Below are 19,729 nucleotides of genomic sequence, written 5' to 3'. Positions count from 1 at the left end.
TTAGTCATATAAAAGGTGACCCACCAATAAGTTAAGTTCTTGACCAGGGCATCTCCAACCCTGTTCCTGGAGAGCTACTTGCCCGTAGGTTTGTGCTCCAGTCCCAGTTTAAACTAACCTGATTCAAAACATCAACCAGCTAATTGTTTGAATCAGGTGTGCTTGATTGACGTTGGAGTGAAAACCTTCAGGAAGCTAGCTCTCCAGGAACAGACAAGGTCGGAAACCTTGCTAAGACCTTCCTCAGTCTTGTATGAACACAGTCTACATTGGCCAGCTGCTCAGAGGCTGTGGGGTGCTACAGCAGAGTGGACACTCTTCCACGCTCCTGGGCGCTGGCTAGCAGACTCCAACTCTAGTTGGTCTGTGATTGCAGGGGCGAGCTAGAATTAGGATTGAACGTTTTACTTGCTTAACAGACACTTTTGTCCAAAGCAACACGTTGACAGTGAGTCAATGTGGAGAGTACAGCAGAAGATCGAGGATCGGGAGTGTGTAGCTCTAACAGTATGTCAGTGGTCAGAGTGAAGGAACGGCCTATTTACTGGGCGCAGTGCAAACAAAATATAAACTATAGTGCAACAATAACATCTGTGACTTCTCTGTCGTCAGTGCAGGCACTAGGCCAGTCCAGGTGCTGAAGCTGGTTAGTGTGGTAGGCCTGCTGTATGGAGATCATGATGAGTGAGGTTGATTGTGGAGCAGGGGTCAGGACATCCTTGTCACGATGCTGGCCGTTATACTGTTTCCTGTCTGGAGATTCCGCAGGGCTGGGACAGGAAGTGCCGAAGGGACTGGGGTGTACTTTCAGGCACATGATGTCATACCAGGAAGTGTCTCTTTGTTTTGTGTGCTTCGGTCATTCCCGTGTGCTGCTTGCCTGCCTATAAAGACACATCGTGGCAAGGTCACTCACTTGTTTAATCACTCCTCTCCCCTCCTCCACAGACAGTCTAGTATATGAAACACTTAAGTGCACTAAATGTAACAGAGAAGAATTCATTCATGCTATGTGCTCAATATCTCATGCACTCAGCCCAGGCCTTGGAGAGTAAGAATGCCATCTGACTACTGCCAAGTTAGGCTATTACAGGATGTAATCCATCATCAGAAACTGGCCTAAGTACTTGCTTGGCAAGTAACACTCAAGAAACCAGAGTGGTAGTAGACTGTACACTTGCACCTAGTTCCAGTCTTTTCAACATACAGTCTGAAAGGAAAACATGCAGTATATATAATATTCTTCAATAGGAAGACAGTGATGCTTAGCTTATCACAAAAGGAAAAAGACGGCTTCTCCTCGGCTCCTCTTCTCATCTCCTCTCTCCCTCCTCTCATCTCCTCCTCTCATCTCCTCTCCCCTCTTTGTTAGTATACTTTTAAATTGTTTCACTTGGGTGAGGCAAATGGTGTAGCAGTCTCTCTCTGGCTGAAAAAGGAACGCTACTCTCCTTCTTAATGAGTCAGACCCAGAGGAGCAATTAAGCCCTCTTCCCCTTCCTGTCCCCTGACAGCCAAGTCTAGACCAGTGATACCGACAGACTGACACACAGAGACACACTGTTTTCTCAAACAATTTCCCTTGCTATGAAAGGACGAATTTGTGCTAGCGACTTAAGCCGCCTTTTTTTTCTTCTCCCCGGTTTGAAATGCGTTCATTGCCAACTTGGCTGAAGCGCGGCCTGCATTCTTGTGTCTTCCCCCCTCAGTTACTGAACTGGAGTTTCTGTGGTGGTCATGGAAGAGGATACACAGTCTCTGCTGCAGGATGTGTGTGTGTCTGTTTTTGGTGTGTGCATGAGTGCAGATGTGTCTGACTGAGAGAAAAAAGACAAAAAAACTGGCGTCCATGGCTGTTATTCCTAATGTAAAGAGGGGATTTTAGCTCACAGTGGCAGATCTGACAGCTGATCAACCAGCATATTCATGATTCACTGTGTCCCAGAAGAGCCAACTTTAGGATGGGGTGGGGGGGGGAATAACCTCCCCTCTGATGTCACTGGGAATCTGCCCTGATATGAAAACCTTCCCACTCTTCCTACGGAGCTGACCGGGTGTGGTATCCACACAGTATTTCGTGGTGATTTGCTGCGCTGAGGAAAGGTGTTGATGGGTGAAATGATGTGGTTGGCTACACGAGGCCCAGCGGTTAACGTACTAGGAGTTAGCAGCTAGCGTGTTTTCTGGCCCTCCGTGCTTGCCGTAGCCCAAGCATCCCTGCATTTTGTCCGGGCTCAGCTGTGTGTGAAAGCGCTGACTCAAGACAGAGGCTCTCAGAGCTGCGCTGTGGAATTTGGAGTGGAGGTGCAATGTTAGGACTAGAGCAGCTGTTCAGGCCATGCTCTTTGTCCACAACCCCCCCCCCCCCCCCCCCCCCCGCCTCTCTCTCTCTCTCTCTCTCTCTCTCTGCCCAGTAACAGTGTAGCGGATCAACTCGTCGTCGCAGTTTATTGGGGCTGGGGGTGGGGCTGGGGCTGTCAGAGTGACAGTGCAGTAAAGGCCAGCAGCCCTGAATGATGGATGGGTCTGCTGAGTTGCATCTCTGCAGTGCTGTGTGTTCAGACCAGGCAGTGTCCAGACCATACTGTGTTCAGACCATACTGTGTTCAGACCAGGCAGTGTTCAGTCCATACTGTGTTCAGTCCAGGCAGTGTTCAGACCATACTGTGTTCAGACCATACTGTGTTCAGACCAGGCAGTGTTCAGTCCATACTGTGTTCAGTCCAGGCAGTGTTCAGTCCATACTGTGTTCAGTCCATACTGTGTTCAGTCCAGGCAGTGTTCAGTCCATACTGTGTTCAGTCCAGGCAGTGTTCAGTCCATACTGTGTTCAGTCCAGGCTGTGTGTCCAGACCATACTGTGTTCAGACCATACTGTGTTCAGACCAGGCTGTGTGTCCAGACCATACTGTGTTCAGTCCAGGCAGTGTTCAGACCATACTGTGTTCAGACCATACTGTGTTCAGACCAGGCAGTGTTCAGTCCATACTGTGTTCAGTCCAGGCAGTGTTCAGTCCATACTGTGTTCAGTCCATACTGTGTTCAGTCCAGGCAGTGTTCAGTCCATACTGTGTTCAGTCCAGGCAGTGTTCAGTCCATACTGTGTTCAGTCCAGGCTGTGTGTCCAGACCATACTGTGTTCAGACCATACTGTGTTCAGACCAGGCTGTGTGTCCAGACCATACTGTGTTCAGTCCAGGCAGTGTTCAGACCATACTGTGTTCAGACCAGGCAGTGTTCAGTCCATACTGTGTTCAGTCCATACTGTGTTCAGTCCAGGCTGTGTGTCCAGACCATACTGTGTTCAGACCATACTGTGTTCAGACCAGGCTGTGTGTCCAGACCATACTGTGTTCAGTCCAGGCTGTGTGTCCATACCATACTGTGTTCAGACCAGGCAGTGTTCAGTCCATACTGTGTTCAGTCCAGGCTGTGTGTCCATACCATACTGTGTTCAGACCATACTGTGTTCAGACCAGGCAGTGTTCAGTCCATACTGTGTTCAGTCCAGGCTGTGTGTCCAGACCATACTGTGTTCAGACCATACTGTGTTCAGACCAGGCAGTGTTCAGACCATACTGTGTTCAGACCATACTGTGTTCAGACCAGGCAGTGTTCAGACCATACTGTGTTCAGACCAGGCAGTGTTCAGACCATACTGTGTTCAGACCATACTGTGTTCAGACCATACTATGTTCAGACCAGGCAGTGTTCAGACCATACTGTGTTCAGACCAGGCAGTGTTCAGACCAGGCAGTGTTCAGACCATACTGTGTTCAGACCATACTGTGTTCAGACCAGGCAGTGTTCAGACCAAGCTGTGTGTTATCTATTCAGACTTGGCTATGGATTCAACCCAGTCAGGGACATGTTGCCCGATAACCAGAGTTTGTGCAATCACACACACACCACAACTTAATAGATATTGAACATCTACTAAAACCGACTACTGTTGTCAGTGTGAGACTCCCTCTGCTCAATCCCTGGACGACCATCCCGCTCGTGAACAAGGCAGCCACGGGCGGCGTGTCCTTGTCTTTGTGATGTGCTGGTGGCTTTGAGGGTGACCCTGTTGGGGGCTAATATTAGGCCGATGTTGCAGCACTGGTGTCTGGGATGACCAGCGGGGAAGGGACGCTCTCTGTTTCCCCGTGACTTCCAATCACGGGAGTCAGGGCTTTCCTTCGGAGCACCAGAACAGGACAGGCTTTCATTCAGCTGGCCGAGCCCAGGCCTCCCTCTTCTCACACGGGCCTGATCTGGCTGGGCCGGCCCCTCTGCTGGATCACCTGGTTGTCAGGCCTGATTTCACTAATAAAATGAAGCCGTGCTCCTGCGCTGACTAATCAGATTACCTGTTTGTCAGCATGTCTGTCTCTCTGTCTCTCTCTCTCTCTCTCCACTAAGTATGAATAGGATGTTTGTGGGTTAGTGCGGATTTTTAGTTTTTAGGTGTGTGTGTGTACTGCTAGCTATGTTTCCATTACACTGTCTCTCTCCTGGGAAAGGAACTGTTTTCTGGATCAGGACAGTTTCTCCTCACCACATAGCGCAGGGAAATCCTGTGGTCGCTCTGATAGTCATCTCAATTGTCTGTGGACATCTACTGGATGGCCTATTTATAGACCATCATCTCTGCTCCCCCACAGCCTAGAAAGAGCTAGCCTGTCCCGTCAAATCTTTTACCCCTTTCATACTAACCTAAAAAACACAGGTAGCCATGGTTGGTGAGGGGAAGGAGGGGGATTGGGGTTGGAGTCTTTCCCATCAGTGTGCTGCGATCTTTACAGAATGTGACAGACAGTTCTCTTTATTAATCCCAAAGGAAATCCAAGAAACCCAATATCCAGTCCACAACATCAGGGGATCCTGATGAGAGTGTGTGTGTCAAAGCAGGCTATGAGGGTGACACACACACACGCACACACACACACACACACACACACACACACACACACACACACACACACACACACACACACACACACACACACAGCTCTTAACTATACTGACTACAGAATGTAAATACTTGTGTATTTTAGGATCATTATTGTCCATATGCTCAAAATGCTTTATCCCTGCATCCAGAAGCTCTGTTTAACAGCTCTGCTGGATGCTTATCTGATGTTGTTGATACCAAAGGGGTTTTCTTAAATGTCCTACTTAAGTGTTGGTTGAGTTTGTTGTATTTTGTTTGCGGGAAAAGTCATCATTTGACTCAGTGACCACATGCCATTATCGATTGTACTTTGTTGTCATTAAAGTCGATTAATATTTCAACAAGCTCTCTGAAGAACCAGATTATTCTAACACAACATGCGTAGATGATCCCAGAGATGTTGCTGGTCCTAACAAGAACATTGTCCTCTACAATATGCTCACTAGTCATGTGACTGGATAACCTGATCTAGACCAGTGTAGTAGCAAGCGTTTCCAAGTCAACCAGGAGGCTAATGTGTCCAACAGTTCAAAACAAAGATTAGCCCAATATCTGAGGCAAATAGGGTAACATCATCAAAACAGATCCGTCTGACCGCCTTATGGACAGAGAACTGGCTTAAGCTGGGCCTTCATTTCCTCCTGTTATTCAACTGTCTTTATTATTGTTGAAAAGGAGAATAGTCCAGGGACCCCATCTCAACAACAAGGCTCTGGCTCTGGCTCTGGCTCCTAGCCAGCATCAAGCGATTTTGTAATATTTCCTTTGAAATGTAATTCATGTCTCTGCAGTGGGGTGTCGTCCTCGCTGTCTCTCTGAAGGAAGGCCCGGACGCGCACGTCCAGACTTGTCCCCCTCTAGCCAGATGCAAATTTGTGAAATACTTCTGGTTACAAGCCCCAGCACTGTCACCTTGGTCTCCCAGGTGATAGTTAGCTCAGCGAACTAGTGTTTTCAGATGTTACTTTTAAGCTGGAATGGAACTGCAGGAGAGAGTGTGATTAACTATTACCCTCCTTCCAGTTACCGTGTTCAGAAAGTGGTGTCTTTGTGGTTTTCTTCAGGTTCCAGTGTGTGGGATCCTGTGTATGCTGTTGCTGTGTCCTACCCAGGTTATGTCATAGACTAAGAGTCATATGACCTTCCAGAACCAGAGGGATCGTAAACATATGATGATTCACCTCGATGGACCTGTTCCAGCTCTTCAACGCCAGATCTTTCTGTCTCCCTTTACCTTAATCCATTTATCAGTTATTATCTACTTGATGGTGTGCTTGGGTATGCACAGCAACAGTTGCTAGGACAGCTCTTGTCAAGCAAATCTCACCAGAGCTGTCCTTGTCAGGTCAGAAAACCCAACAGGAGAAGGATGGGTCACTGCAGTATTGAGACAGGGCCCTCCAGGTCTGCAGTATTGAGACAGGGCCCTCCAGATGTATCTGCAGTATTGAGACAGGGCCCTCCAGGTCTGCAGTATTGAGACAGGGCCCTCCAGGTGTATCTGCAGTATTGAGACAGGGCCCTCCGGGTATATCTGCAGTATTGAGACAGGGCCCTCCAGGTCTGCAGTATTGAGACAGGGCCCTCCGGGTATATCTGCAGTATTGAGACAGGGCCCTCCGGGTATATCTGCAGTATTGAGACAGGGCCCTCCAGGTGTATCTGCAGTATTGAGACAGGGCCCTCCGGGTATATCTGCAGTATTGAGACAGGGCCCTCCAGGCCCACCTCCAGCCCCTGTGTCTTCCAGTGGGTCCTAATAGACAAGCCCCAGCCAGGTAGAGATCACCTGGCCACTCCCAGCTCCCAGAGAAGCAGAGGGCTAAAGTTACCTGACACACCACCCCACGGCAGGGGGTTGAGGTAGGGAGGGAGGCGGGGGTGGTGGGTGGGCATTTGAACACAGACTGAAAACCCGGATAATCATGTCAAGCAAATGGCAATCTTTTCTCCCTCAGTGACAAGTCGGCTTAAGGGGGGTGGGGTGGGGGGGTCAGATTTGTGGAGTGCTTCCTTGAAGGTTATCTGTCACGTTATCGTGACTCGAGCCCCAGCTGTAACGATATGGAAGGGGCCTGGTTCTAACCTCTAGAGGTGTTTCTACCTATTCTGTAATTGATGAGGAGAGAGGGAAAGCTGCCCTGCCTGTTTGACAAGGTTTACCCCACAGACAGTCTGTCCTGATCACATCATCATCACTCACAGACCAGCACGCACAGTTGAGAATACTTTCAGCTCAATTATGTTAAAAGGTTTGAAGTGATCAATGTTTTGTAGGACCGTAGAGAGAGAGAGCGGTCCCAGGGGGTGTTCAGGACAGCCTATCTCAGCGGAGCTGGGAGCCTGGCCTGTCACCCAACTCTCCCTGGGCCACAGGGCTTGTTGAGTGGGTATTGTGAAGAACCCCCACCCCCACTCCCCGGAAACATCTGACATGTGAGCCAAAGGTTTGGACTCTGAGACCTAGAGAGTCCTTAGCTCCTTGACGAGACAACCGAGGCCTGCTGGTGAGAGAACCGGAGGCAGGTGAGGGCAGCTGCTGCTGTCAGTCTGAGGCCCCAGAGGCCCTCAATTGAAACGCACCGCAAATTCGCTGCGATGAAAATTGTGAGGCTTCCCGGAGACGGAGCCCACACCCTGCTGTCACCACCATGTCTGCCGAAACTAATAAAGACAATTCAAATAAACCTTGTCTATATCCAGGTATTTAAGCTATGCAGGCCTCTTTAATCCAAGTCTGGTCTGCTGGAGGCCGAATCCCCATCAGACCAACTTATCTCCTCATCCACAATCAAGGGGGAATAGGTATAGCTCAGTGGTTAAAGCATTTGACTGCAGATCAAGATGCCAGGTTCAAATCTCCCCCTGAAAGTCGCTTAGAAAAAAAGCGTCAGCTGAACGAAACATTTTCGGATCCTGATGGTGACCGTTGCTACGTACAACTCATCTGTTATGTTAGGCCGTGATTATTGCTGAATTTACAGTTATATTGATCGATTTCGCAGACTCTTTAATCCAAAGTGACTTACTATCTGTGCTGTAGGTGTGGGACTCAATCCCATGATGTGATAGCAGCATTACAGGGACTTTGTCTGCTTGGGCTGAGCAGGATTTGAACCCTTGATCTAGTGAATAATGCCTGGTATGACAGCTATCTTGCAGACACCAGCGAAGGCATGTTCCTTCCAGAAATGGATGCTTACATCATGACTGCAGTGACACACACACAAACATGTCCCATAAGTCTTGGCACAGTTGTTGGTACATTTTTGGTACACATTCAAACAGTTTCTTTCACTACGTGTACACACAAACACACACATACATAGACACCTGCACACACACGCAAACATGTCCCATGATTTTTGGCACAGTTGATTACTGAAGTTGTGGTGTATATAAACCGTTTAATCTTCAAGGTTTAAACCTTATTAGTGTGGATTATCAGTTAGAAGTTTTTGCTCATGTTTGCATGTTTGCGTGAGTGGGTAGGCTTTTCTCACAGTAGTAATCCAGATCGAATCTATTGTTTGTCTGGTCGCCTTTCTCCCTTCCCTCCCTCCCTCTCTCCCTCCCTCTGGCATCTTAATATTTTGGGAACATCCTGTTTGTGTGTTTACTGCTAAGCCCAGATCGCTTGGTTTAGCGTTCCATGTCTAACCAGCTTTCCCCTTAAATTATAGCAGTGTGTGTCTGTGCCGGTGTGTATGTGTGTGTGTGTCTGTGTGTGTGTGTCTGTGCCTATGTGTGTGTGTCTGTGTGTGTCAGGGGTCTAAGAGACCAACATGGCTCTGGGAATACTGGTGTCACTGGTGTGCAGTGTAGCGTTAAACTCAATTTAATGCTCTGATGCATGTTTATGTTGTGTGTAAGCGATTCCCAGAATGTGTTATATGTATTTTGGTACTTATTAATGATTGATCAGTGTGCCCGCTTGTCTGTGAAGGCTGACATACATCACACATGACAAAACACACGCTGGGTTCCTCTCCTTGGCATGGCCTCAGGGGAAACGTTAGATTTAGCTGTTGGAGACCGAGTCAGGGTTTTGGCTGCGACGCTCTTCCTTGCCCCCCCTCACATCTGTGCTCCCCAGACCCCCCTGGCCACGACTCCAAGGGCCTGCTTCAGTTTTCATCTGTAATTTGGGTAATTTACTGGGTAGTTTAAGCTACTTGCAATTAAATGCTAAAAGGGTTAGCTTTATTTTTGGACTGCTTGTTGATGTCACATTCGGGTCACTTTCCAACTCCAGCACCCCCAATATTCTTTTTTCCCTGCTTCGTAACTTCTAGATTTTCTCTTTGATAACCGTCCACTTTGCTGCCGGGCTCCTTCCCTCAATTTGGTTGTATTTATCTACCCTTTATTTAACCAGGAAGTACCAATGAAATAATGGCTCTTCTGTGGAAGCGAGACCTTTCCCAGAGGGTGATCTTGTGAAGGGCTACAGTAGTCTACTCCTGACTTATGAGAATAACATGCATTCTTTCAGCTTTTATCCAAAGCAATTTACAAATCAGTATTTGAACCTGGGACCTCTTGATTTGTAGGCAAAAGCTCTAACCACTGAGCTAGACCTATGTTCCCTCTCTCAAACTCTGAGGGCCACCCCACTCACTGCTGGGTTTGAAGTAGAATCGTGGCAGCTGTTTGACAGAGCCAAGTACAGAACCCTTATAGGAGTATAGAATGAACATATTCTTTTTTGGAATTGTTCTGATAGTAAGTGTTAGAGGAGAAACTCCAGGTTGTTGTAATGGCCTTGTGGTTACCGGGGCTGTTGGGTTTGAACTCAGGCCAGCGTGGTCCAGGTCAGGCTGTGGTGGGGAACCCAGGTGGGGTTACGAGGTGTGACGTTCGACCCCAGGCTACCTCCTCCTGTGGTTTCTCACAAGGCTGTTCCCAGGTCACCCTCCTCTCCTCTACTTCCCCTCACCTCATGTCTCTCCTCCTCTCCTTCCCTCTCCACTCCTCTCTCTCTCTCTCTCTCTCTCTCTCTCTCTCTCTCTCTCCTCTCCTCTGCAAACGGCATTTTTGTATCGTTACCTCACTGTGGTGGTAAATAATCCCTCTGATGGCTTCCAGATGTCCCAGGACCTGCTGTACTGACACAGCTCTGCTGCTGGGAAGGGAGGCAGGGAGTGTAGGGGAGATGGAGGGGGGGAGAGAGCGATGGAGGTAAAAGGGGTTTATGGATGGAAGAAGGGGGGTAGAGAGGGACAGAGAGATGGATGGGCAAGAGAGGCATGGAGTGATGGATGGAGGGATGGATGGAGGGATGGATAGAGGGGTGGATAAAGAGATGGCTCGAGGGATGGATAGAGGGAGGGAGATTGAGACAGAAAGACAGAGATACCCCTCTTTCTGCCCTTTCTTCTCTTCTTTACTCCCCCACCCGCCCTCTTTCTGCCTCTCTATTTCCATCTCTACCCGACCACTCTCTCCATCCCTCCCTCTACTCAGGACTCATTAAGTAACGCAGGCAGAATCAGCAGACTGATAAATGCAATGCACTGTGACTGTATCACATTATGCACATACATACTGTACACACACGTGGGAAACTCAGGACTCTTAAGAGAGGCCCATTTCTGAGGCCTGAATATGTCTAATGTTGCTGCCACAGCGTGAACACAGTTATCAGTAATGAGTGATCACACTGTTCAGACTGGAGGGAGAGCAGACAGCCCTAGATTGGGCTGATAACCAGAAGGATTTGCTTCTAACCAGTCTGGCTGTGGATTAGTTGGCTCTACGTATGTTTTTCCAGTTGCACGGCACAGGCCTGCAGTGTGAGTTTCTGTGTACGAGCGTGGGTTTCTGGATGAGAAACACTCTGCGGTTCTTATGCTGAATGAGTGACACTTTGTCAAGTTCCAGTCCGGGGAAGAACATTGAAGGTCTTTGAGAGCTCTTGCAAAACCCCGAGAAGACAAAGAGAGAGCCAGTCAGAGTTGGGCCGGGACCGCGTGCACAAGGCATCACAAACCGGCCGGCGCCACACCTTGTCATAGCAACGGCCGCCGTGTTTGGAACCACCTGTGTGTTTTGATAGTGAAGTCGTGACTGTGAGGCCTTTGTCTCGAGGAGTGTGCGAAGAAGGGAGCGATGTCACAATGCCTCCACCGTCAGACGATTGGAACTCCTGATCCTTGAGTCAATCTTGGGAGAGACTGGTGTGTGTGTGTGTGTGTGTGTGGATGTGTGTGTGTGGATGCGTTTGTGTGTGTTAAACGTGTTCAAGTGTGTCAAAGTCTAATGTTTAGCCTACAGTGTCGCAGGCTTGTTTTTAAGGTCCTGCAGTAACAAACAACTGGTCTCTATTTATAAACCCAACCTGCCGGATCATCTCTGCTTCTGTGTTAGACGCGGGCCTCTTGTATGAGGACCTTCAACTGCAGAATGAACCACCTGCTATAAACAATAGTCCACTATTGACACATCATTCATAAAAAGCAGAGGGGTTTCGTTTGCTTTGGCCTTGCCTCGTATCAAGGCGACAGAGAGAAAAGCTCTTTAGCTCCACACAAAGCAGCCGGTGTGCTGGACGCAGACACGCCAGGCCGACTCAGGAGGCTGTTGGTGTGCCTCAGGTCTCTGTGGAGGGCCGTACTGTGGGGCTGGTCTAACACGAATCATTCTCATCTCTGCAGTCCGGCTCTGCGTTGGCCTTCAGCTATTAATCAGCACACACACACATAAACACACACACACATGTGTGTTGTGATTGGGGGCAGGTGTAGGTGTGTTGTCAGATACCTGCTGAGCTCTAATAGCCTCATGGTAATGGACCCAGACAGAGCCAGGTGCCAGGAGCCACCGGCTATGTGCCAGGCCAGACCAGGCAGGACTGGGGCTATGATCCAGGTCGTCAGGGCGTTAGAGGGTGTTGAATGGCTGCCAACCCTCGAGATCTTCAGCCCCCTCAATCCTAGGCCCTGGTCTGGCTCTGGTGTGGAACTGGTCTGATCATGGTCCTGGTCCAGGTCTGGTTATCAGATGATCCTGTTCTGGTTCGGATATGTCACGGCTTGGGCAGTCAGACGGAAATTTCCGGGCTGGTTCACACCTCGCGTCAGGATTAGTAAATAAGCTAATTAGTGTGCCAAAAAGCTTTCTTTGCCCGCAGTCTATATTAACACCCAAACCAAACCGGGCCAAATTCTCCCTCTCAGTTTCGAGGCAGTAGAGACGCCTGTGTGAATGTGGTTGATAACTGCTTCAGCTCTCAGCTCTAGATTACACTGTGAGATCATATAATATGATAATCCTGTTACAGAAGATAGGAGCTGATGCATCCATAAGATACTGTGATACTGTGCAGGGTAATGAGATTGAGTGTGTATGCTGAGCACTGGGCTGAGTCACCACTTCCGGGTGAGATTCAGGCTGCCGGTCGGAGGGGCTGTGAGACTCAATGAGGACGAGGGGCCAGGAAACCTGGTCTGACACACATTTGGATTGATGATCTATCTGAAGTGCTTGCCTTCCGCTCTAGGCCCGGCCAGGAGGGTGTAGGGAGGTGGAACTGTTTTGCTTGGTACTAGATGCTGATCTGCATGTGTGAAGACCTCTGCGACATGGCTTGTAAGGTGGATAGGGAGTCTCGTCTGGAACAGGTGTAGGTGGGTGTAGCTCAGCACTCGGCGGGTTTCCCAGATTCGTTAAGAAGCTCTTAACGCTAAGAGCTTCTTAGGAACGTTCCAAGAGCGTTCTACAGCACTCTTACAACGTTCCTAAGAAGATCTTAGCGTTAAGAGCTTCTTAACGAATCTGGGAAACACGGACAGTGTCGGCCGATCAGAAGGGTCCCAGGTTCAAATATGATGACATTGTTGGCTAAAAGCATCTGCTAAGTGTGTACACATGTAACTACAGAGGCAGGAGTCTGTGTGTGTGTGTCTGTGCCTCGATCATCTCGAGAATCGCTCACTGTATGACGCAGTGTCATGTGTAAAGTTGTTTGGATCGCATCGAGTAACACAATCTTGTCACAATCTTGACACACAAAACCGTGTTTATCCAACCTTGACACATACCTTTCAAATCAGTCTCTGTCACCTCCCTGCCCTGTCTGTGATCCCAGCCTCTACCACACTGCCAAGCAGACATTTACATTTTACTTCCAAGAGAGAGCTTTACAAAAAGCGCATCTGGTGAATGATCATAAACAACGAGATAACCCCAAAAACATTGCAGGTAGCCAAAACATGAAGCATACTGTGATGATTCGTTCTCCCCCCCCGGGTGCAGGATAGCAAAATGAGACGCTGAGACGGACAGTTTGCAGCAATACTTCGGTTATTTATATTTTTTCTCTTTTTAGCGGAGCCAGAACGCTAGCAGGCCCACTGCCGTACTAGGTAGTCAAAACCGGTCAACAAAAAAAAACACTTCGTAAATAAATGCATATAACTGTTTCAATCTTAGACGGTCCCTCAACCGCCGTTGCGCCCGTCACTCTCCGGCTCCACTCTCCTCTCCTTCCTCTAATCGGGTCCTTTTAAAGCAAGCACAATCAGGAATATGAGTGACACCTGTTAGTTGATTACCTCAATCAGGAGAGGGTGCCCCCAGACCCTGTGTTCCACCTGACCCCTCACAATACATCGTGATAAGCAAATACGTGCCAATGGGAAGAAACACAAGGGCATGTCGTTAAACAAATGACAAATTAAAGCGTGTACCTGTAGGAAAGTGTACCCCTGACTCTGTATCCATCCCCTGACTCTGTATCCATCCCCTGACCCTGTATCCATCCCCTGACCCTGTATCCATCCCCTGACCCTGTATCCAGCCCCTGACTCTGTATCCATCCCCTGACCCTGTATCCATCCCCTGACTCTGTATCCATCCCCTGACCCTGTATCCATCCCCTGACCCTGTATCCATCCCCTGACCCTGTATCCAGCCCCTGACTCTGTATCCATCCCCTGACCCTGTATCCATCCCCTGACTCTGTATCCATCCCCTAACTCTGTATCCATCCCCTGACCCTGTATCCATCCCCTGACCCTGTATCCATCCCCTGACCCTGTATCCATCCCCTGACTCTGTATCCATCCCCTGACCCTGTATCCATCCCCTGACCCTGTATCCATCCCCTGACTCTGTATCCATCCCCTGACCCTGTATCCATCCCCTGAGTCTGTATCCATCCCCTGACTCTGTATCCATCCCCTGACTGTGTATCCATCCCCTGACCCTGTATCCATCCCCTGACCCTGTATCCAGCCCCTGACCCTGTATCCATCCCCTGACTCTGTATCCATCCCCTGACCCTGTATCCATCCCCTGACCCTGTATCCATCCCCTGACTCTGTATCCATCCCCTAACCCTGTCTCCTCTCTTCTCTCCCGCAGCCAAACCCTTCACCTCCAGGGTCAAGCAGATGCGCCTACACAAAGAGGACTTTGAGATCCTCAAGGTGATTGGTCGTGGGGCCTTTGGTGAGGTAAGCAACTTCTCTCCCTGTCAGCTATTTACACAACAGAACCACCAATCCACATGACTGGTGTAAAGGAAGCCAGGCGCTCCCTTTGACGGTGGCTGTTTATCAATCCAGGTTTTTTTCCGTTCTTGTGTTCTTGCGAACTCGTTTGACGTCATCTTTTATTGCCCGAGTACGGTTCCAATCCAAAGAACACAAGTCACCAAGAACGGCAAAAATTCCCGGAAATGTTCCTGATTCACCCCTTTTATCGAGGATGCATCGGATGGTGACTTGACCAGCGAGAACGCTTCTGATTTCCCAGAAGTCCTTGCGGACTTGCAAGACCATTCTCGCAAGGACGCTTGCAAGAACGTTCTTTAAAAGAATGTACTTGCGTTCTCAGCGTTCTTCGGATTGATAACAGCCGGTGTGTGTGTTTGGGGGAAACCGATCTGGGTGAAAGTGAAAGCAGGCCTCATTGGTGAGTTGCTGTGGGTCCAGCTGAAACATGGTTATTACGTGTTCAAGGGGGAGTGATGTCAGTGATGGGGAATGCTGGAGAGTCAGGTAGTGATTGGCAGACACTGCAGTTTAGGATTACATATGTCATACACGCACACAAACACACAAGAAACGTACACATGCATACACTCATACTAACACAATAAACCTACACCCTCACATAAACACACATTCACAAAAGCACAACTTACAGTAGCTAAACACACACATCCCCCTCACCTATGTAAGCTGAGCCCTGTCTGTTCTGAGTCTGGGCCAGGGTCCAGGCCTCTTAAGGCCTGGTTCTACCCTGTTCTCTTTGACCGCTGGAAGAACATCATTTACGTTCCTCCCTCAGCATGTTTCAAACCGTGTCAGTGCTATTCTCGACGCTGTGACGTTAGCCGTGCGGTAAGCGCTACCGTAACGCATGACCGCTCGTTCTTATTTTATTAATGATACTAGCCCCTGTGGCGCGCCTGGTTCGGCACCTGGTCCTTGCCATGAAGGAGCAGAGCATTCCAGCACACCAGATGTGGATTTGTCGCAGCCCTCTTAGCAAGTCAGAAATAAGCAATGGGTTACCGGAGAGCAGTCTTGCAAGGTAGCGTGTGTTTGAATCGCTAGCTGGCTTTATAGGATGTGGAGTGAGTTATCTAGCAAAAAAAGACAATAAACTCACGCTACCTAGCAAGACCATAGCTAGTTCCGGACTTGTGCTAGCAGTGGTCCATTAAAATATAGCTTTTTTTAGTATTTTTGAGTAAATAGTCCAAATTGCCCAATAAAAATACAGCTTACTGACAGGTAAGGTCTTGCGTTGAAGGGTGGAGTTATCGGACCTGGAAGCTGTGGGAAGCAGATAGGGAGGGAAATAAGTAGTTTTAGCCAGGATGTTTTTATTTTATCCTCCCATTGTCAGCGTTGGAAGAGAAATGGCATGTGTGCGTGGCGTTTGAGCTTTCCTGATGAATGGCTTTCCTCCGACTGCAGTGTGGAGCATGTGGGCCCGGGCTTCACACAGACATGAGAGGAGAAAGCTAGGAAAACAGGGCGAAGGGAGGGATGGAAAGATGGAGGGATAGAGGGGAGGGAAGGAGGGGTTTAGGGGGGGAGACTAAACACAAGGTCACTGCCAAAAACAGTTTGCTCCCCCTCCTCTCTTCCTCTCCTCCTCTCTTTGCTTGATCAGATCACTCGGGGAAACCCAAACAGTGGAGGAATGTTATCATTGCATTAGCATTCTCCCTCTTTTTCTACACCGCTCATTTAATGGACTGCAGACTGTGTGTGTGTTATGTTGCTATGTGTGTTATGTTGCCGTGTGTGTTTGCGAGTCCACGTGTGTATCTATTTCACACGTGTGCTTGTGTGCGGCCATGTGTGTGTGGCAGTGTATCTGTTTCTGTGTGTGTGTGTTGGAGTGAAGGGGAGGGAAGAAGGCCCTCGCTTGTCTCCTTCCTGGCAGCCAAAGCACTCTGGTTGTCTGGCCTCCTGCAGCCAGCTACTCTACTGGTTTGAGGAATGCTCCCTGCTCTCCTGTTTATACCGCCTAACAATGGACAGAGGGCTTGCGTCACAGGTGTCAGGGAGTCGCAAGTGCCGCCCCCGACTGTCATCCTATCACCGCCACCAAACCGCTGAAACCCAACCAAACCCCAAAGCTCCCGTTCTGTTTTATTTACTCCTCTCTGGTTTTAACTCACAAAAACATCTCGCCCTGCCTCCAACCCCACCCCCCCCCCCCCCCCCCCCCCCCCCATTTGTGCTGTAGCCTCTGATTGTGTCATCACCTGTCTTCCATTCCTCACATGTTACCATGTCTTTAATCTGTCAACATGTCAGCCTGGATTGTACTGCACTGTACTGACCCATGCTGTCATATTGACTAGAATCTGGGAGGGTGTAGCTTAGTGGTTACAGCATTTGACTACAGATCAAGGTCGCAGGATAAAATTACCCCCTGTACTGTATGTCACTTTGAATAAAAGTGTCTGCTTGATGAATACATTATTTTTATTATTATTATTATTTTAGAAGCATGATACACAAAGGTAGTAGTTGTGCTGGATCATAGTGGTCTAACTGAGCATGCTCACTGAAGTGATGTCCTGTTGATCTGGGAGGATCCCAGCTGTGAGAGAGGATCCAGGTGGTGCCTCTCTCTCCAGAGCAGGGGTCACTGACTCAGTGTACGAGGTCACTTCCTGTGTCCCTCCTTCCTCTTCCTGTTCCCCCTCTCCTCCTCCGAGGCCTGATGAGACAGTTAAAACGGTCATCCCTCCTTCCTTCCCACCATCCCTCCGTCTCTCCATCCCTCCTTCCTTCCTTCTCTAGATTATCACTGATCACAGTTGATTGAAAGATATTGATTGGTGCAGAAAGAGATTGGAATACAAACCCACAATTTGAATGCAGATCAAGGGATGCCGTAGTTGAAAGAGAGGTGCCTGTTTTGCATACAGTCTCGCTCTCCGGTGCTTGTCCTCCGTCCTGACCTCTCCATCTGTCCGCCTTTCCACAGGTTGCTGTGGTGAAGGTAAAGAATGCAGACAAGGTATTTGCCATGAAGATCCTCAACAAGTGGGAGATGCTGAAGAGAGCGGAGGTGAGCGACAACGACAACATGTCAACACTCGTATTTTATTTGTATTTTAAGGATACATTTGAATCATCTAAAAGACTGTTTATTTTCAGTTTGGTATTTGGTGGTTGAGGCCACATGTCAGTTGTAGCTCCATGATGTCTGGTCATGATGTGCTTTCCACATGACCCTCCCCTGCTTGTCAGTCAGACATTCTCATTGGTCCCTGAGGCGTCTGTATGCATGCGTCTGGACATGGGAAGCTGTCTAGAAAAACAATCCAACTGTAGCCTGTACACTCACACACACTAACACACATGCATACACTAACACACCCAAATCAAACTTTATCTGCATAGCCCCTGTTTACAAGAAATGTCTCAAAGGGATTCACAGTAGCCACAGACCAGCACTAAGAACCAGCCTAACCCCGCACAAACATCACAACACACATGGACAGAGACAGCTCGTCAGACGTGAACCAGGCTAGGATGCGTACATTTAGTCATTTAGCAGATGCTCTTATCCAGAGCGACTTACAGGAAGTTCAGAGACATTCCCCCCATCCCCTATCACGCGTACGCACGCAGACGTGCTCTGGTGGTGACGCGGGCTGACCTTTGACCTCGTGCAGACGGCGTGTTTCCGCGAGGAGCGTGACGTGCTGGTGAACGGAGACAGCCAGTGGATCACCACCCTGCACTACGCCTTCCAGGACGACATCAACCTGGTGAGACACGCCCGCGCACACATCCCTCACACACCTATACCCACACACACACACACACCTATACCCACACACACACACACACCTATACCCACACACACACACATCCCTCACACACCTATACCCACACACACACACACACCTATACCCACACACACACACACACACCTATACCCACACACACACACATCCCTCACACTCCTATACCCACACACACACACACACACCTATACCCACACACACACACACACACACACACACACACACACCCCTCACACACCTATACCCACACACACACCCCCCTCACATCTACACCTGTATCTACACCACAACCGCAACACCGTTCGACATGCCGTTCTGACGCCTAGTCATGCTTCTGCCTCATCCGTCCCAAACCTTCATCAGCCTCATAACCTTGACAGAGGCCGCTACCGTAGGACAGCACTTTACGAGGGGGGCAGGCGGAAAGGGCAGAGGAACGGAGGAGAGGCTATTTTCCACATGAAAGAATCCAGGAGGGAAAGAGGGAAGAGAGGATGATGTCATAGAGAGGAGATATAGAACGCCCAGGAGGGGCAGATAAGAGGTAACATTAAAGACCGGGGGGGGGGGGGGGGGGGGGGCTCTGATTGGCTGAGACCACCTGCCGAGTGATAGAGGTGGAAGAGGGTGTGAGAGGAGAGGGACCCTAGCGGAGACTAGAATCTCATTTCAATATATTGAATGACAGCTTACAGCAGGGTCGGACTGGCCGTTGGGAGATTTCCCGAACGTCCGGTCAAACGGCTGTGGCATAATGCAACAACAACAAAATATACCATGATAACACACGGTCGTGGGCTGGTCTGCGTTTCAAAGTCCCGGGCCGTTTTTCAGTCCCAGTCCGGACCTGACTTACAGTCATACCTTTTCAGTTAGATCATCTTTTTTCCTCCCTCTCCCTCCTCCCTCCTCAGTACCTGGTGATGGACTACTACGTGGGAGGAGACCTGCTGACACTGCTCAGTAAGTTTGAGGACCGCCTGCCCGAGGACATGGCTCGCTTCTACCTGGCTGAGATGGTCCTGGCCATTGACTCTGTCCACCAGCTGCACTACGTCCACAGGTGAGAGCCAGCACGGAACACCATGGGGATGGTAGATACTGTATATACACACACACTATATAGCATGGTGGGATGGGTATTGGAACGCATGGCCCCGGGTTGAATCGTGATCACAGAATGCGGCGCTGGAATGTGATTGGATCAAAGAAAATATGACAAAAATGAGCTGCTGTTTGTATCAAACGGTTAGGGAGCAGCCCTCGGTGCTCATGGGATAGCTGGTCCTTCTGTGGTGGGAACCAATCAGTGTCTCATTCACAGGAAGTTGTCACTTTACCTCCACTTTACTTCCAAGCACCTCGCGTGGGGAATTGGTTTGCGTTCCCTTAAAACGGGGGGGGGGGGGGGGATCAGAGAGGGAGAGAAAGAGAGAAGGAAGAGAGAGAGTGAGGGAGGGGGAAAAAGATATAGGGAGAGAAAAAGAAGAGAATTAGAA

General features: G+C 49.2%; 1 protein-coding gene across 6 annotated transcripts in view; it reads left to right on the top strand.

Annotated features, from left to right (window-relative positions):
* The window catches only part of cdc42bpab (CDC42 binding protein kinase alpha (DMPK-like) b), a 51,342-nt gene that overhangs the window by 2,498 nt on the left and 29,115 nt on the right, over positions 1-19,729 (top strand). For all 6 annotated transcript variants that reach the window (XM_084700879.1, XM_084700880.1, XM_084700878.1 and 3 more), the window contains exons 2-5: positions 14,306-14,397; positions 17,402-17,485; positions 18,096-18,191; positions 19,145-19,293. In XM_084700879.1, coding sequence (XP_084557005.1) covers positions 14,306-14,397; positions 17,402-17,485; positions 18,096-18,191; positions 19,145-19,293 — 421 coding nt within the window. The remainder of the gene's footprint in view (positions 1-14,305; positions 14,398-17,401; positions 17,486-18,095; positions 18,192-19,144; positions 19,294-19,729) is intronic.

Source organism: Hypomesus nipponensis, chromosome 6 (genome assembly GCF_054491055.1).
Source record: "Hypomesus nipponensis isolate SF chromosome 6, ASM5449105v1, whole genome shotgun sequence".
NCBI lineage: Eukaryota > Metazoa > Chordata > Actinopteri > Osmeriformes > Osmeridae > Hypomesus > Hypomesus nipponensis.
This window is presented reverse-complemented; position numbering and strand designations above follow the sequence as displayed.